The following is a 24,129-nucleotide window of genomic DNA, read 5'->3' on the forward strand; positions in this document are numbered from 1 at the left end:
AAATCCTAGGTAATAGATGGGTTGATGGACAAAGGCGAATGAGAGCAAATGAGGACTTGTGCAGCAAGACAGAACCTATCACAGCATCCATTAAGAAGAGACGATTGTTATTTTACAGTCATCTCATGAGGATGGACCGTGACCGACTAACAAAAAGAATATGGAGTTTCATCCAATCTAACAAAACGAGGCCAAGATGATTCGAAGAATGTGCAAAAGATCTTAGGCAGATTGGTATCTCAGGGAGAGAAATTCCTGACAGGAAAAAATTTAGAAGATTGATGGATAACTACCAAGGTTTATGAGAACAGCTCTAAATGTAGCACTGCACGAATTACATGGCTCGATGGGTCGACGGCTGAGCTTCCACGAATGGAGTGAATGACCCATTGTTGAACGATGTCGATGTTTTCGAACTTTTGTCTCCATTCGAAATATCGACGCTAATATCGATGTTTATGGATGAAACCTCGATGTATTCAAAAAGTCGATGTATCGTTTGCATTCGAAGTTGTTATTTCATATTTGGATTAAAGAGGTGCTCCGATTATTGAGCAGATGTATTCAGTTTATAATTTTCTGATGTTGTCAGGCGTCGCTGTTTGCCCTCAATATCTAATAAATGTTGAGCATGTTCCCTTGTTTACTTTACGGATGCATAAGATTTTAGATGCCAACAGTATGATAAAATTTAAACAGATAAAAAACAAAACTACGTGATGACTGGTATACTTCTGTTCAATTAGTGTGCCAGTACTAACAAAAAGCGTGGGTATGTTTGTTTACTACGTCGTTTTTATGTGACGGAGGAAGAGGCCGCGGGAACGTCTCAAAGAAACAAGGTTGACCATTGCACAACGACGTACACAAGAACGAAGCAAGTAGAGAGAGAGAAAAAAAGATACAGATGACGTAAGACATAAAGCTGTGGGCGCGAAATAAGAGGTCAGTTATTAAGGCACAAAGAAGGGCCAGTTGGTGTAGCTCTAACAAGTGGCCGAACAATGTATACCGAAATGAAGATTGTTGGCATTTGCACTCTACTATTTGTGGGAGAATTGTTGGGTAAGTGATAAAGTGGTAGTAACATGGTAAACATGCTGTACGATAAGAGAAAGCGCGCGATGTATGAATAATTAAAAGCGCAAGACAGGTTTGCTCTTAATAAAGGCTAGTATCGTAAGTGACATACTGGTTTTTGCAAGGTCTGTGCGCAGAGGCGTAAACTCGGGACTCAATAACTACAAGATTAAAGGATTCAGCGATTCAGAGTCTTTCATAAACAACTATAAGTGTTGCTGTAAGCAATTCCGAAGGTGACTGCTTTTTATTTACGAATGACAGATCCACTCATCACTACAGCCGATTTTGTTGTACAGGAAAACACGAAAGTGTGCTTTAAGGGGAGAAAAATATTGTTCTTATTCGGTTTATTTAACTTACAAACAGGAAAAAACGCGCGGTTTACCCGTGTCTTCCCTATATCCCTGCTTGTTAATAAAGGTTTCCCGTTTGATGTGCCCCATGTGTAACAAAAGCATCTAGAGAGTGTAAAGGAGACATCATTGTTAAGTGATGCTTCACATGAAGCTCCAAAATTCCAGTCATGCAAACTGTAATTACAACATTCAGCAGCCACTGTTTGTACCATAGCATACCACCAACATTTCTTGTAACAAATGGAACAACCAGGGGCAAGAATTTACACTTCCCATATAGGTTTTTACAGATACTTCAAGGACACACAATGTTTGTTTCATGAATGGATCCAGAATATCAGTGTAGTGATACATTTTGAAAATAATTTATAATTGTGGGTCATGTTGCTTGCTTGATGCATTGTTCAGCCCCATTTTTAGGCCACTGAAATAAAAGTAACATGTCATTGGTTTGTATTATTGTACTGAACAAGATGAAATCAATTCTCACATTTAAACTGTATGGCAGATTGCAGCAATGACATTGTGGAATGAATTCCCTCACTGAGGAAATAGAAATTAAAAAGAAAAGAAAGAGAACAGTGAGAATCTTCTTGTTTTAAATAGAAGTAGCCATGTATAAACTTCCTATACTTACTAGTGTGGATTTATCGTTTGTTTGTTGCTTATTCACAATGGCAGTGCCCCTGCAGAAGTTTTGTGTTTAGCTGCCTGTCAGTTAGACATTTCTTATCACAGTGCAACACTTCCTGTAGGTGCTGATAAACTACTGCAATACCGTGTGTGATGGCTGCTGCCACTTCATTTGGTAGATATTTCATGCACGGTACCATATATTAAGAAATTAACTTTTTTGTGTCATTTGACTGCCAAAACTCTGTGGTGATAATACTCAGCTACCATGTGTGCTTTGGTTTGATCCATATTACACACACTGTTCTTATGCTTTAATTTACTTTTGTCTGGACTATCTTGTATCCCTGATCTTTCTTGTACCATGAAAAATTTTTTCATGGTACTTCATATGCTAGTACTTTTCTGTTACAGTTGCATTCATTATAGTTTTAGCTAGTTAGTAGAGCACGGTATACAAATGTTAACATAAAAATAGTTCCTGTCTCATCAATGTCGTGTTTGTCAAATGTAAATAGATATGGTAACTTGATTTTTCTGTTAGTTGAAACATAACCTAAATTATCGTTATTATACAGTTACTGTATTAATGGGACACTGGCCACTATTAATGCCAGGTACATATCAGATATTAATATTTTATGTATGAAGGAAAATGTAGAAACTGGTAACCGAAAAAGGGAAAGTTTAAGTTCTGTTTGGGGACTACTAAGAGCTATTGTTTTTGGATCATGTCTATGTTGCTAGCAAATTCTAAATTCAGTATTGTTTTATGTTGAAAGCAAAGCTCAGCTTAAGAAGAAGAAAGTGTAGTTTGTGTTGGATAATTAAGTGAATTTTCCTAATTAGCTTTTACACTCTCCACATGCCTTTAAGTCTTTCAGCCAACATAATCTTTTTCAAAAGTTTATGTGAGATCATTAAATGACTCTAGAAATCCTAAAGAGAGCAAAAAGTATTGCATCACAGCCACCATCTTGTATGTGGTTGATGAAGAGAGAGATCAACTTTTCCAGCTACTATTTGAGGAATCTATAGAAGGTATAAAGGTAGTCTTAAACATGTCATTAAAATTTTCATTCCAGTTAATGAGACTTGTTTGTGCATAATAGAAAGCAAAGGAAGGGCATATTTGCAAACAGAGAAGACTGCAGTTAAGCCTGTGGGAATAGCATAAACTTTTGACTATGAAACTTGTCAAACCAGGGACTGGTTTCTTTGGAAATAATTTAGGTAAAGGTATACAGGACAAGTGCAGAACAGTATGAGTATTGTACAGACTCTAGCAAGACAAGCAGGTGCACACAGTTTTTGCAGACACCAGTAAAATGAGTAGGAACACACAATTTCTGTGTACCGTAAGAATTAACATTTGTGCTTGGCACAGGCAGTGATTTTAATCCAGAGACTCATGTTTTCTTATTGATTCTGAAAAGACCTTTGATTGAATAGACAGGAAGCAGCTGTGGTCTAGAATAAAAGTAATAAACTTTTCAAAGCACCAGGCAGTCCAACACTAAAATAAAACTTATTACATTCCAGCCTCATCCAATGAAAGGTATTCAATGTCGTAAGTAAGGTTATTGTCTTTCTCCGTCATTAGGTGATCTTCACATTGATAATATTCTCTGTCCGTTCAAAGGTAAAACAGGGCATTAAATTGTATCATAAGAGATACATCAGTTCTGTTTGCTAATTATTGAATTACAACTAAATGACCTTAAAATAGCCCTGTCAAGTGTAAACTGGCAGCAAAAAATTGCAGGAATGGGGGCCAGTGCCTCATTTGAATGTCTGTTCCAATCATTAAAAGCTAAATTTGATGATTTATTTCCAGAAATCCACAAGAAGTATCCAGTATCCTACAGGCAAAGCTAAAGGAAGGGACAAACCTACTACAGGGAAGATGTGGTATACCCTTGAGCTAAACAAATTAAAATGCATTGTGCTAATTTTCAGGGACTGTATGAAAGCAGCTAGAGATCTCCCATCTAGAGACCTGCTTCATTGTAACTATGTAAGAGCCAAATGAATTTACAGAAAGCAAGTGGAGGAGGCAAAAAAGAGATACAATGACAGGTTCATTAAAGAGGCTCACAATCAATGCAAAGCAGCTTGGAATCTGGTAAACGAATGCATAAAAAAAGCCCACCTCAGCCTTAAATTCTGGTAGCCCTGACGCCTTCAATCAGTACTTTGTTAGGATAGTGAAAGATACTATTAAAGAAATACCTGACTCAGGCTTAGTCCCCACAAGTCACATGAGAAACAAACCAGTAGCACTTTTGAAAACTGGAAGGAAGTGCACCCTAAGGGTATCGTAAAAATAGTTAAGTCATACAAGAACTCAAAGAGCGAAGACTTATATGGTATGTCTTGCACAATGCTGAAGAAAATTATTTTAGAGCTTGTTCAACCATTATCTATAGCAATTAACAAATGCTTATCCTCTGGTGTCTTCCCAAAATTTCTTAAACTAGCACAGACAGTACCAATCTACAAAAAAGGTGACCTGCGTGAAGTGTCCAGCTACAGACCAATTTCTATCATTCCTGTTCTAGCAAAATTTATGGAGTCTGTTATGAAACTCCAGTTACAGAATTATTTTGAAGTAAATAAGCTCTTTCAGGACACACAGCACGGTTTTCGCAAGGGAAAGTCAACGTTTATGGCAGGACTGGACTTAACCAGAAAAATAAGGCAAGGATTCAAAGACAGAAAAGTGTGGCACTGACACTCTGTGATCTTAGCAAGGCATATGACTGCATTTCCCACAAGATATTGCACAATAAATTGAAGTGTTATGGTGTCGGAGGTGTTGTTCTGGCATCTTTTCAGTCTTATCTGGAAAACCGGGGACAATCGGTATCAATTCATGGAGCAACATCACAAGAACAAAAGCTGGAACATGGAGTACCCCAAGGGTCCATCATAAGGCCTCTCCTGTTCCTTATTTATGTCAATGACATGGGTAATAACAACAATATGTTACAGTTTGCTGATGACACCACCCTTTTTGCCAAAGGAAGAACTGCTGCAGAATCACTCCAAGAAACAGATGTACTCTTCCAAGACATTAAAGAATGGTTCATCAAAAATAAAATGAAAATGGATGAAGAAAAAACACAACATCTGATATGCACCCTTAACAACATTGGATGCCATGATAATATGCTGGCTGTCAACATGTTGGGCTTCATGATAGACAGGAAACTAACAATGAACAAACACACAGTGTATGTGTGCTCCAAGCTCTCCCGTGTAATATACCTTCTGAGGAGTTTAAAAGGTGTATTGAGTGACCAATATCTCATAACAGTATATTATGCCCTATTCTATAGCCACATCAATTATGGCCTACTGTTATGGGGACATTCTGCAGGTTGTAAGGATGTGCTAATTCTACAGAAAAAGCTCTCAGAATAATTACATCCAGCAAAAGACAGGAGCACTGCAGGCCTATATTCAAGCAGTTAGGAATTATCACAGTCTTCAGCCAGTATGTGTTTTTATGTCTCATCAGCGTGAAAGAAAACCAAGGAGTCTTCAGCATGAGGCAAGATATACACAATCACAATACCCGTAACAAGAGGAACATCGAAATACCCAGGTGTCGACAGACGGGAATGCAAGACAGCTTTCCAGTGGTTGCCCTAAAGATGTTCAACTCACTGCCTCAAGAAGTGCAAACCCTGCCTCTAGGAACATTCAGAAGGAGAATAGCACAGGACCTGAAAGAACGCCCATTGTACTCCATTGGTGAATTCTTTAATAGTGACCAAAGTGAATGGACAAACAAATATTGTTTCCATTAAGTATAAATGTCTTAATTTTGTGAGTATTTTTTTAAATGTATATATGTAATTAATCTCGACACAGTCTGTCCTGTCATGACTGGTAAACAACACAGATGTAGGAATAAAGTAATAATAACTTTTTAAAATCATAACAATGTCAAAAGGTCACTCCGCCATCTGAATCTTGTGTGTACGATATACAATACAAAAATGTCAAAATAAAAGAGAAAAGTAATGGCTTTGAAAAGAATGTGCACAATTAGAAAATGTTTTGCATTGATGGCCAGAAGAACAATTGTGAAACAGGCAACATAAGTCTCTCTCTTGCAGTATTGTATAGATGTGAGTACTGGGTTCCCTCCCATAGGAGGAAAAAAAGGTCAAGTCTCTCTCTCTCTCTCTTTCTCTCTCTCTCTCTCTCTCTCTCTCTCACACACACACACACACACACACACACACACACACACACTCACTCATGCAGTCACTCTAAATTATAATATATAGTTATATCGCTGTATTAGAAGATATGATCACATTTAGTGTAGATAAACATTTACTACTATTGAACTAAAGAACTCAGACATCAATGAGAAGTTAATGGTTCTGTACTTATACCACTCTGCTAGTGGTAATGTGGACACTTTCTTCAACAAATTAAAAAAAAAAAAGACCTTGAAAGAGTCTCACATAACAACATGTGGATACGTGAATATTAGCACAGGTGTTGAGGATGAAATCTGCAAAAAATACATAAACATTTTGAGTGCTTTTGGCATGGTTCAAATGCTAAACAATGCTACTAGCGTATCAGAAACTTTGGCATCAGTCTTAGATCATGTATTTATAAATATTAACAGGGAAAATTGTAAAATACTTGTAATTGTCTTGGCTTCTCTGATCATTACTATCAGATAATAAAGCTAAAAAGAGCCTTGGGAAAACCCAAAAGCAGCAATTCTGCAGAATGATCTTCTAAGAACATAAAGTATGTACTTTTCCTAGGGTGCTGACAAACAAAACCTGTAACGAAGTTATGTGGAAAACACTGTAGGTGGTAAGAACTCTAGATCGTGCACACTGTTTAAGCTAAATTTTGAGGAGACATTTCCAAAAGTAGCCTTTTCTACACCAGCGGCTAAAGAAAATAGATGGATAAGTGTGGATATTAGAAAGTCCTCTCAGACATGTAGATTTCTCAGTTCTTTACAAAAGCACTACACTAATCCACAGTTCATTGATTTCTGTCACTAGTATGAAAAATGCACAGAAGGGTAGTGCTTACTGCAAAAAATATCATTCAATAACAATACATAAAGCAGAAATAAAAACAAAGTATGTAGTATGGGATATTATACAACATAAAATTGGAAAGGGCAGAAACAAGTATAATGACACACAAATGAAAGTCAGGGTAGAATGATAAAAAAAACAACAGGAATTGTCAAGTTGTAAATGACTATTTCTATGGTATTGCAGAGAAGTTGAGCAAAATCTTCTTGAAACACATATAGCACCCACAATGATTTACACCGCAATCACAATGGCGTTGTTTCCCACAAGACAGCTAGAAGGAAGGATGCAATACAGAAAAATTAGATGTTAGCAGGCATAGATGAGATTCCAGTCTCTTTTCTGACAGTGTGCACACAAGCTTTTTTTTTAAAAAAAAAAAAAAAAAAAAAAGCCCTTGAGCTGTGGACTTTTTCCAGAATATGTAAAGTGTACTTGAGTTGTGCCTCTACTCAAGAAAGGTAATGCAGAGATTACAGAAAACTACAGGCCAGTTTTGCTATGTCTGCACCTCAAAAATAATTCAGTTAATAATGAAAGACAGTCTAATAAGTTACATGAATACATACAACTTTGTTAATAAAACACAGTTTGGTTCTCAAAGACGGATGAGCACTAAATCTGTCTCCACAAAGTTCACAGAAGTGGTACTTGAAGCTCTTACAAGGATGACTGTGTTACAGGCATATTTTCAGACTTGTCCAAGACTTTTGACACATTGACATTAAAATACTACTAAATAAGCCAGAAGCATTAGGTGTAAAAGGAATAGCTAACAAGTGGTTTGAGGAGATATAGTTCACACATCTGCTTGTGATACATTTTTGGTAAAACAAACTTAGACAAGAAATGTATAAACATAGATGTTTCTCAGGGTAGTGTTTTGGGCCCAGTTGTGTTCATAATATGTATCAGTGACTTTCTATACTGTACAAGACATGTAGAAACAGTTCTGTTTGCTGATGACAGCAACATCATACATAGTCACTGATATAACACCAGAACTCCTATCAGGGAAGGCAAATGAAACCTTCAAGGTTGTTTATGATTGGACAGTATGTAAAAAATTAAATTTGAACATACAAAAACAGTGTGTACTGTAGTATACAGAGAGAAAATAACTTTGTTGCATTAAACATAGAGATAAATCTGTAAATTGTGTAAAAAACATGAAGTTTTTAGGGATGAAAATTGATTGTTAATTAACATGGAATAAATGAACAAAAAGACTGGCAAAAAGTATGTGATCAGCATATTATGCTCTTAGAGTTCTATTATATGTTTGTAACAGCCAATGTCTTGTGGTACATTTAATATTTAGCTAAGGGACTTTTTTTTGGGGATTGAAGGCACAAAACATGGACACCATTTTTAAACTGCAGAAAAGTGCCTTAAGGATTATAATTAGAAGCAGTAGTTGGGCTCATTGTAAATAACTTTAAAAAAAGTGAGTAAGTCTACCAATTGGATGTGCCTATCAGGGAAAACATTAATAAGTATTTCAGTAATAGTTCTATGTATGATCAGGGAATCTATATATATAAAATCAGTATGAACTTACATTTACTGAAGAAAAACAAACAAAATCTCAAAACAGCATTGTCTGCCAGCGAATTAAATTGTGTAATAATCTGCCGTGGGAAATGAAATGGTTTACTAAAATACAGCAGTTTAAAAAGGCAGCAAAGGCATTCTTCATAAGTAATGCATACTATACAGTTAAAGATTACTTAGAGCACACAGGCTAGTGGTTAATAATGAAAGGGGATGACTACAACACTTTGCTGTATTACAATACACGATCACAATGTAATGCCTTTTTCCAGAATTCAGCATCTCAGTCATCATGGGGAGGGGGGGGGGTGCTATGTGCAGTTTTTCAGCTGAACAGAGGATAACATATGAAGATGTGCATAGGGCATAGTTGCGTGTTTATGAGGCTAGAGTCAGGAGTCAGTTTTCTGAGCAGACTGAAAGTAATGGAAGGGGTATAGCAGCATGTTCATGGTTCAGAAGTCACCAATGGTGTCATTAGTGTGTGCAACAATGAAGAGCAAAGCTATGTTTCATTTTATAAGTTATCTGGATCAGATTGTGTGTAAAACAGTGAACATTGTACAATGAGGCAGTGTATTAGTTGTGATGCAAACCGTATATCAAGGAGGAGGACATTTGCTCTGTCCCATCACCTTGATTTCGTTGTTCCATGGTTTTAAGGCAAAAGCAGTCAAGGCCATCCAGATGACTGCCCAATCTTCATAAAAAATAAATTTATATGTTCTGTGTATTTGTACATTTTTAGTTATTTATTTTCATTGCATCACAATGGCAAATTCTGTGTTACTGTAAGATGTTCCCTGAATGAATAAATAATTAAACAAATGTAGATATAGCAATCTGTACCGTGAATGAATGGAGGATGGCAGATTACTTATACAAACATTGCCATCCTATTGAAAAGTGGGCTGTTGGGAGGCCACATAAGAGATAGACTGAAATGTGAACCCAGAATTGTCAGCCAACTAAGCTTTGAATTGCAGCAGAATAAAAAAAAAGGAATCAGATGGACACAAGGGTAGGTGGGATTGTGCAAGGCAGGTTTTTTAGCAGATGATTCAGTAGCTGCACAACAAGATGAAAGGAGTGCAGAGATTGGTGTTCATAAGAGATAAGGGGAAGGGAGGGCCAAAGGGAAAGGAAGATGGAGATGAAGAGAAGACAGGGCGGGGAGAGGGGTGAAGGTGGGGGGGGGGGATGAGAGAGAATGCTCACGTTGGGGAGGGGAGGGGGCAGTTGTGGGAGAAGCTAGTGCACAATCTGGACTGGGAATCAGTGTTGTGGACAGAAAGGAGAAGGGAAAAGATAAGGAGAGGCAGTGGAAAACAGTTTAACAGAGGTTTAGGACAAGAGATTGCATGAGTGCAGGATATGCTGGAGAGCTTTCAGCCAAAGCCTTCATCAGAAAAGAAACCAAACACACACATTCACACAAGCAAGCTCACCTCATGCACACATGACTGCTATCTCCAGCTGCTACGACAAGAATGCAACTGTCATGTTGAACAAAAATAGCAGTCTCCAGTGGGACAGAGAAGGGAAGAGAAGAATACTGTCTGATGGAGTGTGCAGGGACTAGATGACAGCATGACAAGGCTGCCAGGCACAGTGTTGTCAGTAGAGGGAGGGGCAGGGAAGCAGAAAAGGGGAAAACAACCAGTGGATACATTGGCATAGAGTGGCACACAATGAGGGAGAGGGGATGTGAGTTGGGAGCATATGGTAGGACAGATGGGCAGAAACTGTTGGGTGAAGGTTGGGGGGAACAGTAGGTTACTGTAGGTCAGGATAATTCTGGGAGTAGGGAATGTGCTGTAAGAATAACTCCCATCTTCCCAGTTCAGAAAAGCTGGTGGTGGAAGGGGTGGCTCCACAGGTTGTGAAGCAACCTTTGAAATAGAGCATGTTACGTTCAGCTACATGTTGTGCCACAGGGTAGTCCACTTTCTTCTTGGCCACAGTTTGGGTATGGCTACAGTTTGGCCATGGCTATTCATCCTAATAGACAGTTGGTTGATAGTCACACTAATATAAAAAGCTGTGCAGTGTTTGCAGCAGAGTTGGTATATGACATGACTGCTTTCACAGCTGGTCCACCCTCTGACGGGGTGTGATAAGCCTATGACAGGTCTGGACTAGGAAGTGGTGGACTGGGTGGGTGGGAGGACTTGCTCCTGGATCTCCTGTGGTAAGACATTGGGATTGGGAGCGTTATAGAAATGGACTAGGATGTTGTGGAGGTCTGGTGGCAATGGAACACCATTGTAGGAGGGATGGGAAAGATTTTGGGTAGTATGTCCCTCATTTTTTTAGAGCCTAATGATAAATAATCAAAGCCCTGATGAAGGATGAGGTTCAGTTGTTCCAGTCCAAGGTGATACTGGGTGACAAAGGGGGCACTCCTTTGTAGCTGAACTGGAGGTGGTGTGAAAATTGGGGGTATGAGGGGATACAGAATGGGAAATCTGTTTGCAAACTAGGTCTGGGGGTAGTGCCTGTCTGTGTGAGAACTTCAGCATACTGGGTAACAGAGTCCTTCTTTCTGCAGGTAAGCTGTCCCCAAGTGGCCAAGCTGAATGAGAGGAATTTTTTACTGTGGAAGGAATGGCAGCTGTTGAAATGCAGATACTGTTGGTGGTTGGTGGTTTATTGTGGACAGAGGTGCCATCAAGAAAAGAGGAAGTCAACATCCAGGAAGGTGGCACACTGGGTTGAGGAGGACCAGGTGATGAAGATGGAAGAGAAGGTGTTGAGGTTTTGAGGGAATGAGAGGGTGTCTTTGTCCTGATTCCAGATCATGAAGATATTGTCAGTGTATCTGAACCAGATCAGGGGGTTTAGTGTTTTGGGAGGCTTGGAAGGTTTCCTCTAGATGGTCCATTAACAGGTCGGCATAGGAGGTTGCCATGCAGGTGCCCTGACCGTGCCACTGACTTTTTATATACCTTCCCTTCAAAGGACAAGTAGTTGTGTGCTAGGGTAATGATAGTAAGGTTTATGAGGAATGAGAAAGTGGATTTGGAGTCTGATGAACATTGGTAAATGTAGTGTTCAATAGCAGCGATATCATGGGCATGAGAGACATTGATGTATAGGGAACTGGCGTCAACATGACGAGTGGAGATCCAGGAGGTAAAGGCGAGGCGTGGGTATGGTGGAGAGTTGGTGAAGGAAGTGGTTGGTTGGTATCTTTGCAATGGGAGGCTAGATTTTGAGCAGTTGGTATGAGGTGTTGGTCAATAAAGGGTACAATAACCATCTACAAGGAAGTGTCCAGGATTGTTGGGTTTGTGGAATTTGGGGTGCAAGTAGAAGGTGAGTGTGCAGGGTGACATAGGGATGAGGAGGAAAATAGGTACCTGGAGCAGGGATTGAGGTTTTGTTGGACTTATGGGATGGAATCACTCTGGCAGAGTTTGTAGGTGGAGGAGTCAGACAATTGGCAGAGGCCTCCTGCAAGGTAGTCACTTCGATTCACAATGGTGGAACCTTTGTGTGCAGGTAGGATGATTTTTGTTGAAAGTTTTGTGTTTTTGGGAAAGTACTTGGGGAAGGAAACACTTCTTTGCCATCAGTCCCTCCAACCAAAGTCAACCTAATCCCAAAATTGAACACTGCTTCTCTCAGTTCATACTACCATCCAACTGTGATCCTCCTCCATCCTCCCCCCTCCTACTTAACCATCCCCTGGTCACCTTCCAGGAATACCATACCTTCAACTTGGCCTCATCATCCTTCCCCAGGTCCTTCTCTGTGTGCTTGTTTGTGCATATTTGTACATCTTTTCACATATTTGTGTATATTTTTAAATATTTGTGTATATTTTTAAATATTTGTGCCTATTTTATCGTGTCTGTATGAAATTTTATATGTCCATACATATTGTGCATGCCTGTATGTATTTTTTCTACAAGTCCTTTTCTATTATACAGTTTCCCTCACAACCACCTAACACTTTCATTTGCCCATTTCCAAGCTGGCCGTTGTAGTTGAGCGGTTCTAGGCGCTTCAGTCTGGAACTGCGCGACCGCTACGGTCGCAGGTTCGAATCCTGCCTCGGGCATGGATGTGTGTGATGTCCTTAGGTTAGTTAGGTTTAAGTAGTTCTAAGTTCTATGGGACTGATGACCTCAGATGTTAAGTCCAATAGTGCTCAGAGCCATTTTGCCCATTTCCAATGTCATTTCCTGTTTCTCCAATGCTATTTCTACCAAAATGGACCCGTGTTCCAACTTTCTGCACCAGTTCAGAAAAGCATCCCTTTCCCTGGCTAAAACCCAGTCCCACATCCTGTTTCTTAAATGCTGCCCGAAGTGTGGTATCTCCTCCCCCCCTCCCCACAAAGGCCTAACCATAAAATTCCTTCCTCTGGGCTACATCCCTCCTTCCACAATGACGTTTCCTCTTCAGATTCTGCTAGTCCCTCTGTCCCTCTCCCTCCCAAAGCTAATACTGCAAAAACACACCTCTGTGGCACAGGTGTCCCAGAAACACCTCTGCAAGATACTGATACTGTGCAGTGGCTACTACATACACGACATCTTTGAAACTGAATTCCTTGCTCTTCGGCACCACTCCCATAAGTTGTCTAACCTGCTGACCTCATACTGCCTCATTTGGATGCAACTGTACAACTCCTATCCTACCCATAGCATTCCTCCTCGCCAACCCCTCACACCACCCAGACCCTTCCTAGCTGAAATTTTCAATTTTCCACATTACTCGAAACACCCTATCAACACCACACTAAATCCAGACCCAAAACAATCCCAGAAGAGTGTTGTTAGCTTTCCACCAAAATCCTCGGCCCCACAGAAGCCTCAGTCCTATCCAGAGGCCTTACCTGTTGCCCCACACCAAAATATAACAATGTTGGACTTATCAAAGATGTACTCTTCTTCTCTCAATCCCTGCAATGGAAACACTTCCTTGCCACCAATCCCTCAGCAGAAGCAAGATCAATCATATACAGCATTAAAACAGATCCTAATGTAATCATCTTACCTGCAGACAAAGGTTCCACCACTGTCGTTATGTATCATAGTGACTATCTGGTGAAAGACCTCTGCCAGTTGTCTGACTCCTGCAACTATAAACTCCACCAGAGTGATACTATCCCCTAAGTCCAACGTAACCTCCAGTTCCTGCTCCAGGTACCTATTTCCCTCCTTATCCCTATGTCACCCTGCACACCCACCTTCTACAAGCTCCCTAAAATCCACAGCCCCAACAGTCCCTGATGCCCCATTGTAGCTCATTATTGTGCTCCCATTGAAAGACTTTTGGCCCTCATTGATGAACATCTCCAACCAATTACTCAAAATCTGGCCTCCTGTGTCGAAGATACCAACCACTTCCTTCACCGAATCTCCACCATCCCCACCCCTTTACCTCCTGGAACAGCACTCTTCATAGTTGACACCAGTTCCCAGTACATAATCACCAACATCCCTCATGGCCACGGTGTTGCTGCCTTTGGACACTATCTCTTTCAACGTCCTTCTGACTTCAAACCAACTACGTCATTCCACATATACCTTACTAATTTTATCCTAACACACGAGTACTTCTCCTTTGAAGGAGCTGCACCTGGCAGCCTTGTCATTCCACTGTCTAGTCCCAACACACTCCACCAGACAGCATTCATCTCTCCCTTCAGCAGTACCCTGCTATCCCTGCTCCGTCCCCACCTCACTCCAGATTGTTGTTTTTGTTCAACGTGAGAGTTACATTCTGGCCATAGTGGCTGGAGATAACAGTCGTGTGTGGGTGAGGTTCACTTGCTTGCATGAATGTGTGTGTGTCTTGTTTTCTGAAGAGTGCTTTGGCCATGCGTAACTGTATTATTGTAGTGCCTATATGCAACTCACCGTATCATCTACACGGTGAGTTGCAGTCTGTCCTTTTGATAATGATGTTGATTTATAATGTGGCTGCTTTCACACATGGCCCTGCCATTTATTGATTAGGAAATGTCTGCACCTGGACTGTGGCAGGAGGTGGTGGATGGTGTATGGGACAGGTTCTTGTACATGCGCTAAGCACAAGGGAATCATCTTTGGGTATAACAGGGTGGAGGAAGGTTGGACAAGGATACCCTGTAGGTTGAGTGGGTGGCAGAACACTACTTTGGGTGGCGCGTGTGGGATATTCCTCATCTCAGGACATGACACAGGGTAGTCAAAGCCCTGGTATAGATTGTGGTTGAGCTGTTCAAGGCCAGGCTGATACTGGGTTATCGAAAGAGTGCTGGTCAGTGGCTGCTTTACATGTTTATTGGTGTTAGAGGAGGAGATGGCACAGAAGATCTGTTTATGGATGAGCTGAATAGGATATAGTTTGTCAATAAAGGCTCTGGTAAGGTTATCAGTATTGGGAGTCTGTTTGGTTATGTGTGAATGTGTGTACTTTTGCAAATGAGTAAAAAAATAAAAGGAAAAGACCAAGAGCTCAAAAACTATTGTAAATACCGGTTTCTTACTTATAATGGCGTAATATTTTATATAACAGAGTAAGTGAATTTTGCTTATTTATTAGTCTTGTTCTGCAATCTTGTTACGTTTCCTGTGATACATTCAGTGGATGCTGCTAATACATAAGCCTTGTCTCTGTTGCTAGACATTTTCCTGTGAATAAATGTAATGATGTACATTTTGTGAATATTGCTTTGGATAAATACTTGTTATGAACTTTACGGAAGTTGATAATGGTGTTAGAGTGCTAAAGCAGTTTTGTCTGACAACATTTGTAATATACAGCAGAATTTTATTGTGTGCAGCTGCCTTACCACCACCTGTTACTGACAAGGAATTACAAACCCTGAGTGAAACTTTGCTGAAAAAAGATGTGAACAATGCTGCCAAATTCATAAAAATAAATTATCAGGCCCGTACAAGATCAAACAGCCTAACAGATGCTGCACCTTTGCCGTAAGTCATTCATCTCTTAAATGCTGGCTTGTGACAGTACAGTGCACAAACCTGTAGCTGTTAATCTTAAAAGTATTTCTATAGTGAAGATGATGCATGGATGACGTAAATTCTGATGTAAGTTAGTTAATTAGTTAGTTCCATGTTCCTTAGATCATATTCAAAGTAAATGGTTTTATGTGGAACGTGTCAGTGGAACATAAGTTTGCAGAGTTGCTTGATAATTGTCATGTTTCATGGGCCAGAGAAATGATGATGTGTGTTACCTAATTTTTCACCACAGACCTACAAAGTTACATTCATAGTTTATGCTCTTTATTCTAATGATGTTCTATAACTCTAGTTTTGTCTTCAGTTGTACTTGCAAACTGGAATAAATTTTTATTACAGTTTGTGAGCAACAAGCTTTGTGACATTGCATGCCAGTTTTATATGTCCAAAAATGGCGTCTTTGGATTGTCCATCCCATTTATATTAAACATCACTTATTTGTCCAAAAATGGCGTCTTTAGATTGTCCATCCCATTTATATTAAACATCACTTATTTTATGTCATCAGACAGAAAAAGCTGATGTCTATTATGACTTTTGTTCAGATTTTGGCGTTAACAAATTTGTCAGTTTCTACCACTATTGCCTGTGCAGTAGCATTCAGTTTCAACAACTGCTATGTGTTGTCTCTGAGGTTTAATACCTGTGTAGTGCCCCCATTGGATTTCAGAGTTAAGATTTTTACTTACTTCAATCAGTAGAGGTTACATATTATTCTGATTTCCTCTTCTTCTTAGATACCCATGACTCTTGATGCAGTATCGAGGACTCCTTTTCCTTCTTACACAGTGTATACTGGAAGGAAATGACATATGACAGTTTCCGTTTGTCTTTCCTAAATGTGCAGATACTTTTCATATACATCTTCTGTACATGAAATCTTCTGTACATTCTTCAAAATTACTTTTATTTATATAGTTTTCTTCAATATTCATAGTGAAGTTGGAAGCACTGTTTACAAATTCAGAGTTCAGAGTGCAAAGTGACAATTCAAAATGACAGATCAAATCATTTGTTTTTCACAGAATACAATCATTGTTATGTTTCCCTTCTTTTGTTCTTGGGATAATATGCTACTCCGTAGTGGGCCATAGATTCATGGAGCATATACATTGTGTCTGTGCATGTACACCCTTTAGCAAATTACTGCAATCCCTGTCCCATCCTGAAGACGTGTCTTGTCCATTGTGCTGGTTCTCCACGAGAAAATAAATAAGACACCTGCACAGTAGTTGTGCTCTCCCATACAACAATTTGTTTTGTCATTTTTTTCATTTGTAAGCATCATTCATCAGTAAGGAATATGCAGAGATACACATCAGTCATCATTCTTCCACAGCTGCCATATAATTCTTTGAACCACAAGGACGGTCACTTGTTCAACATTGCACTTGTGAGTGATCTATTGTTAATTAACCTGTCCATAACCTGAAGATTGGTTGAATGTGACATATGAAGTGATTTACTCAGCTAGTTACTGGGGGATCTACAGTTCATATTAAACTTCAAACCACAGTGAAACTTGAAATTTTTCGCATTAACTAACCATTGCCAGAGGTAAAAGAAGTCATAAGTAAAAGGTAAAATACACTCCTGGAAATTGAAATAAGAACACCATGAATTCATTGTCCCAGGAAGGGGAAACTTTATTGACACATTCCTGGGGTCAGATACATCACATGATCACACTGACAGAACCACAGGCACATAGACACAGGCAACAGAGCATGCACAATGTCGGCACTAGTACAGTGTATATCCACCTTTCGCAGCAATGCAGGCTGCTATTCTCCCATGGAGACGATCGTAGAGATGCTGGATGTAGTCCTGTGGAACGGCTTGCCATGCCATTTCCACCTGGCGCCTCAGTTGGACCAGCGTTCGTGCTGGACGTGCAGACCGCGTGAGACGACGCTTCATCCAGTCCCAAACATGCTCAATGGGGGACAGATCCGGAGATCTTGCTGGCCAGGGTAGTTGACTTACACCTTCTAGAGCACGTTGGGTGGCACGGGATACATGCGGACGTGCATTGTCCTGTTGGAACAGCAAGTTCCCTTACCGGTCTAGGAATGGTAGAACGATGGGTTCGATGACGGTTTGGATGTACCGTGCACTATTCAGTGTCCCCTCGACGATCACCAGTGGTGTACGTCCAGTGTAGGAGATCGCTCCCCACACCATGATGCCGGGTGTTGGCCCTGTGTGCCTCGGTCGTATGCAGTCCTGATTGTTGCGCTCACCTGCACGGCGCCACACACGCATACGAGCATCATTGGCACCAAGGCAGAAGCGACTCTCATCGCTGAAGACGACACGTCTCCATTCGTCCCTCCATTCACGCCTGTCGCGACACCACTGGAGGCGGGCTGCACGATGTTGGGGCGTGAGCGGAAGACGGCCTAACGGTGTGCGGGACCGTAGCCCAGCTTCATGGAGACGGTTGCGAATGGTCCTCGCCGATACCCCAGGAGCAACAGTGTCCCTAATTTGCTGGGAAGTGGCGGTGCGGTCCCCTACGGCACTGCGTAGGATCCTACGGTCTTGGCGTGCATCCGTGCGTCGCTGCGGTCCGGTCCCAGGTCGACGGGCACGTGCACCTTCCGCCGACCACTGGCGACAACATCGATGTACTGTTGAGACCTCACGCCCCACGTGTTGAGCAATTCTGCGGTACGTCCACCCGGCCTCCCGCATGCCCACTATACGCCCTCGCTCAAAGTCCGTCAACTGCACATACGGTTCACGTCCAAGCTGTCGCGGCATGCTACCAGTGTTAAAGACTGCGATGGAGCTCCGTATGCCACGGCAAACTGGCTGACACTGACGGCGGCGGTGCACAAATGCTGCGCAGCTAGCGCCATTCGACGGCCAACACCGCGGTTCCTGGTGTGTCCGCTGTGCCGTGCGTGTGATCATTGCTTGTACAGCCCTCTCGCAGTGTCCGGAGCAAGTATGGTGGATCTGACACACCGGTGTCAATGTGTTCTTTTTTCCATTTCCAGGAGTGTACTTGAACTGACTGGGGATTGAATCCCAGTTCATTGGATTTGTAGTTTGGCACTTGCCCTATGTGTCACAAGTGACCTTTTATGCTTTGATTAATCTGTGAGTTATTTGCATTCTAATGTAGTTAATCATGATGCCAGTTTTCCAAATACATGCCTTGTTGGCTGATGCTGAGAACTGCAGTTTTGGTTTTCTGTGTAATCGAGGTTGTCACAGTAAACCCATGTCGTCCCTTAGGATACTGAACAAGCCAATTTTATATCATAAAGAAAACAAATCTTGCAGTAATCACACAATGAGATATACAGAAAAGGAAATTTTTTGATCTAAAATTTAGGAGTGTGCTATGATACACTTTAATTTATACAAACATGGACTGGCACACCACGAATGTAATAATTCTTCTGTCTGCATGTTTTTTATGAATAATGTAAGAATGATTTCACTTCGGTTCTAAACTCTTTTCAGGAAATTATTTATAGCAGTATCCAGATCATTTTTTCATGTTGGATGATTTAAAATAACTGCTTTGCAATACAAAAGTTTGCCACTGCTTGGTTTGTTTCCATAGCTTTAGAATATTGTTTATTTTTGTTGCTATTGTATTATCCAGAGGACATATTATTCATTACTTGTTTGTTGCGGTAGCATCAACTTGAAACGAATTTTTATTTCATCAAATTTCTGTTAAATTGTTTCTGTAATTTTCATGGCTTTCCAGTCTGCCAGTTAACTAAGCTTTTAATATTCTGAAACTAGTAATTAATTATATAACTCCAGTATGTACAAATACTAATAGATTGATATGCAATATCCTCTTTGTCTGCTATGCTTTTTGTAATTATATGAAATATTTATTTTCATTATGCCTTTCTTAAAGCTTCCAATAAGGCAGAGTAATGGTTTATCAAAGAAACTTTTCAGACAGCACAGGTTAATTGTAACTCTCCACTGACAAATAGTTATTTCCACTTTTCACTGTAATCATAGTAATAAAACATCACAACTACAGAAGTTTGTCATTATGACAATTACATCGTCTTTGCTAACATACAGCCTTTCTTTTATAACATGGAGACTGAACATTTCCACAGTTTTTCATATTTTTTTTCTTTTTGCATTTAAAAAAAGGATTGGCATAGGGGCTCTGATCAAAGTGGCAATAGCTGTTGCCAGTAGCTGTCCATCGGCTAACATTGGCACCCTGACTAGCCCGACGATGGTCCAACCACAGCAAAGTATATATGTCCGTACTGCTACAATCCCTGCACGTGAATGTAAAACATAAATGATAAACATTTTGTTGTTATCTCAAGAAATCATAATGTCTGAAAACTCTTTAATGATCTTGTATTCAGAATGCCATCACACTACAAATGTATCTAAAAACAAAGGTGCTGTAACTTACCAAACAAAAGCGTTGGTATGTTGATAGAGACAAAAAACACACACACAAATTACAAGCTTTCGCAACCCACGGTTGCTTCACCAGGAAAGAGGGAAGGAGAGGGAAAGACGAAAGGATGTGGGTTTTAAGGGAGAGGGTAAGGAGTCATTCCAATCCTGGGAGCGGAAAGACTTACCTTAGAGGGAAAAAAGGACAGGTATACACTCACGCGCACACATACACCCACCCACACGCACACGCACGTGTTGTGTGTGTGTGTGTGTGTGTGTGTGTGTGTGTATACCTGTCCTTTTTTCCCCCTAAGGTAAGTCTTTCTGCTCCCAGGATTGGAATGACTCCTTACCCTCTCCCTTAAAACCCACATCCTTTCGTCTTTCCCTCTCCTTCCCTCTTTCCTGGTGAAGCAACCGTGGATTGCGAAAGCTTGTAATTTGTGTGTGTGTTTGTGTGTTTTTTGTCTCTATCAACATACCAACGCTTTCGTTTGGTAAGTTACAGCATCTTTGTTTTTAGATATATTTTTCCCACATGGAATGTTTCCCTCTATTATATTCACACTACAAATGGTTTGATCTGAAGTGAGGAGGGAGACTCACAGCAAGAGAAATATGGGCACAGAACATGCCAGCTAACATTGTTCCAATTGTACAATGAAGTCTTTCACAAACAGATACCTTACCTGCTGGTAAATCTTCTGGGTTGTATGGTCATGGTCCATGAAACTTCTTCGTTTCTTAAATTTTTGTTCATAGCTCCCTGAATATCTTCAGAAGTGGTCATGGCTCTGCTGAGTATTGTTGGCTCGGTAAGACTCAGCAGAACCATGAGCACCTCTGAAGATGTACAGTGCACTGTGCAGCTCTGAATGAAACACTAGGGATGAAGAAGTTTCAGGCCATGACCATATAACCGGGAATGTTTACCAAGAGCCAACACTGTTCTGTTTTTTAGCCAACAGTTTCAAGTTCAACATATACATTTTGTTCTATTTGCTATTATGAATAAGTGCAGTTGAAAAAAGGCTCCTAAACTTAATTAATGAGATGGAAGTTATCTTTTTCATGGAAGCCACAAGCAGCTGGCAGTTGATCACCAGTTGATGTTGGCTGAAAAATATGTTTTTGTATATAGAGTTGTATTGGTATTGTGGTCTTATATGGTGACAGCTTCGGTTGCTTCTCTAATTTTAAGGCTATTATGAAATATATTGAATATATTAGTATAAATAACTTTCGACCTAATGTCATGTGGATTGCCCAACTTTGTCAGGTAAAAGCTATATTAAGTAGTATTTGTCATCTTGAATCTTGTGTGCTGTATCCTAATTGTCATCATTTTATGTATGTATATTAATTATTTATTCTTTCTTTTTCACTCATACAGTTTAATTTCTGTTGACAAGAGAGTCTTTCAGTTACCAACGGTAGCAAAAGTGCGCATGCTTTATGATAATTATGTTGCTGATACTTCTGTCAATGAGCATGTTACTGCCCAGGAACGTGCAGAGGAGAGCAGTCTTTTGGATACATTTCTTGCAACTCCCGTTATGAGTACTGCAATGCGCTTTCTGGCAGATCATGGTAATTAGCTATTTTACAAAAACTTCTTTCCATATTTTAATCGAAAGTGGTTGGTTATGTTTGAAAAATGGATGCTATTACAGGATTGGTAAGACGAGATCCAAAGGCATACAAGAATTTGCTGAATCAAATTTGGTTTGGAATGTATTCCAGAGGAGGTGGACGTGTAGGATCAAGTGCATTTGAACATGTATTCCTAGGTGAACTCAAGAGAGGAGAAATTTCAGGACTACACAACTGGATCTTTTTTAATAATGAAGAAATTTTAAAACATGCGGATTATTTGGGATACATTAGAAAGCTTGAATTGGGAGATGTAAGTATGTAATGTATTTATTTTCTGTTTATTGTATACATGTTCCATAGATCTACACAATAATGATCTCACCATGGATATGAAATGTGTCAAGATTATTGTTATAAAAATTTGTGTATATAGCACACAGCAATGTAATACTTGAATGGACCAGGAGTGAAGATAGTATTGTGTTTGAAACATGGTACTGGAACACTTCCATTTGAAAATTCATTTTCTCTGTAGTAACAGAAAGTATGCTACAATGATAGACTTAAATATGCAACAATTTCATTTTGAAAATGACACCTCTGTTTCTTAAATGGAAATGAGTTGAAAATTTTGTTGCGAGCATACTGAACACCAGGGTGGATGCCATTCTTGTATCTGATGCTTGTGAGCATTTGCATTGCTTCCTAAATTTCCTTTATGAACAGAGAAATATTTGTTATAATCCAAAATAAAAACCACAATGCTCCAAACAGTATTCTTTAATGAATAAAAAACTTATTTACTTCTGACACTCTTTGAGAAGGAAAGTTGGAAACTCCTTTTTCGTTTTTGGATTGAACAATGTGTATTGATATGTGGATGTGTTTGTTTTTACAATTACAGGTGAAACTTGATTAGAGTTTAACATCAGGTCTCAGGTGACTATATATTATGGATTTCAGTTTTGTTTGTGGCTGTGAGATAATATAATAATGAGAGCCCCACTTAAAGCTTGTTACGCAATCACAGAATGACGACTTAATTTTTTTGTTGCATAAAGAAAGAAACTGTTAATAATGTGTGGTTTTTAAAGTAACTCCCACTCACTCTTTCAGAAATCCACAGTAAATATTAAAAAAAGGATCACTCACAAAACAAATGTACTTTTAGTGCACCAGTGAATAAAGTTATGTAGTTTCTGGTAAAGTAGTCTCAAATATCAATTCAGACTGTAAATTGCAGATTTATATTTATGTAAAGAGCATAAGAGAAACAAATGCAGACAGATAAAAAGAAACTGATGTCTTGCATTAACAATAATTTGTCATTCAGTAACTAATAATTGAAATAGAGAATAGACTGTTAGCTTAGTAATGGCTAAATTCTTGATGGGTACACACCACACTTTACTTTTATTTTGACAAGGTAACTACATAAGGTGTGTTTGCATAATTTTCAGTATCCTGCCAGTTGAGTGTCATAGTGTAATGACCATTTGCTGAATACTGTTTTTGTCTGTTTCAGAAGGGAGCAATCTTGAAGCTGCACTACAAATGGGAAAATGTTATAAAGCCAGTTGGATCCATGTTTGTTGGCACTAGTCCAGAACTGGAAATGGCTCTTTACACCGTATGTTTTATAGCACGCCCCAATCAAAAGTGCTCTCTTAGTTTAAGTGGTAAAAGAGTTTTTATAAACACACATACTTTTCGCTACAGAGGAAAGAACATGATAGGAAGTGCTTATCCTGAAATATAGGAATTGTTGTAACTATTAAACACACTTCATGTTTTTATTGTGTGGCTGATTACTTTTTTTAGTGATGTTTTTCAGTATTGAGATTTACTAACCATGTAGTAATATAATTTTGATAATAAACTGATAAGAAAGTATATATTAACAAACTTAATTGGTGATGAAAGTATAACTTTTTTTGTGACTTTTTTCAGTACTGACATTTACTAACTATGGAGTAATACAATTTTGATAAGAAACTGATAAGAAAGTATATATTAACAAACTAAATTGGTGATAAAAGTATAACTTCTGTATTCTTTGATTTCATATTTATTTATGGAAGTATCCATGGATTAAATTGTATTCTGGTGCCACTGGAACAGATCTTATACAAGAAGCTGCAATAGTTCAGCTGTTTTTAAATGGTCTTAATTTTGGATGTTTTATTTCATGTGACAGCATGTGTATTTTTATTATTGTCATCTAATAAGTGTGCCATAACAAGATGTTTGTAATAAATGAGCAAAGAAATATGTTTCACTGTAAGACAAAATGAGCAATAAAAGATTTTTTTATATCAAAAGGAAAACTGTCCTGAAAATAGCATGGTGTCCTCTTACTTTCTGGCGAATCTTGTAAAGTTTATTGAGATCACTGCTTTGAATTCATTCTGTTACATTGGAAACCTCAAG

At 39.4% G+C, this 24,129-nt stretch overlaps 1 protein-coding gene across 2 annotated transcripts; it reads left to right on the plus strand.

Moving 5' to 3' along the window:
* The first annotated feature begins 765 nt into the window (after window positions 1–765).
* On the plus strand, window positions 766–24,003 carry LOC126260927 (endoribonuclease CG2145-like). 2 transcript variants are annotated; one of them, XM_049958423.1, is made up of 5 exons: window positions 766–1,065; window positions 15,495–15,645; window positions 21,497–21,693; window positions 21,777–22,009; window positions 23,225–23,999. In XM_049958423.1, exons 1-5 carry the CDS (start codon window positions 1,005–1,007, stop codon window positions 23,456–23,458), a joined length of 876 nt encoding a protein of 291 aa, XP_049814380.1. In that variant the 5' UTR covers window positions 766–1,004; the 3' UTR covers window positions 23,459–23,999. The 2 variants fall into 2 exon arrangements, with proteins under 2 accessions (XP_049814380.1, XP_049814381.1); XM_049958424.1 differs by lacking the exon at window positions 766–1,065 and adding an exon at window positions 2,153–2,247 and having other exon boundaries at window positions 23,225–24,003.
* Window positions 24,004–24,129: the final 126 nt, after the last annotated feature.

Source organism: Schistocerca nitens, chromosome 5 (assembly GCF_023898315.1).
Source record: "Schistocerca nitens isolate TAMUIC-IGC-003100 chromosome 5, iqSchNite1.1, whole genome shotgun sequence".
NCBI lineage: Eukaryota > Metazoa > Arthropoda > Insecta > Orthoptera > Acrididae > Schistocerca > Schistocerca nitens.

What these genes read in the sequence shown, in the direction of transcription:
- LOC126260927 (XM_049958423.1), top strand. Translation starts at nt 1,005, where the DNA reads ATGTATACCGAAATGAAGATTGTTGGCATTTGCACTCTACTATTTGTG. An exon ending in ACAGATGCTGCACCTTTGCC is followed by an intron (nt 15,646 to 21,496) that starts GTAAGTCATTCA and finishes TCACTCATACAG; the next exon opens with TTTAATTTCTGTTGACAAGA. An exon ending in GCGCTTTCTGGCAGATCATG is followed by an intron (nt 21,694 to 21,776) that starts GTAATTAGCTAT and finishes ATGCTATTACAG; the next exon opens with GATTGGTAAGACGAGATCCA.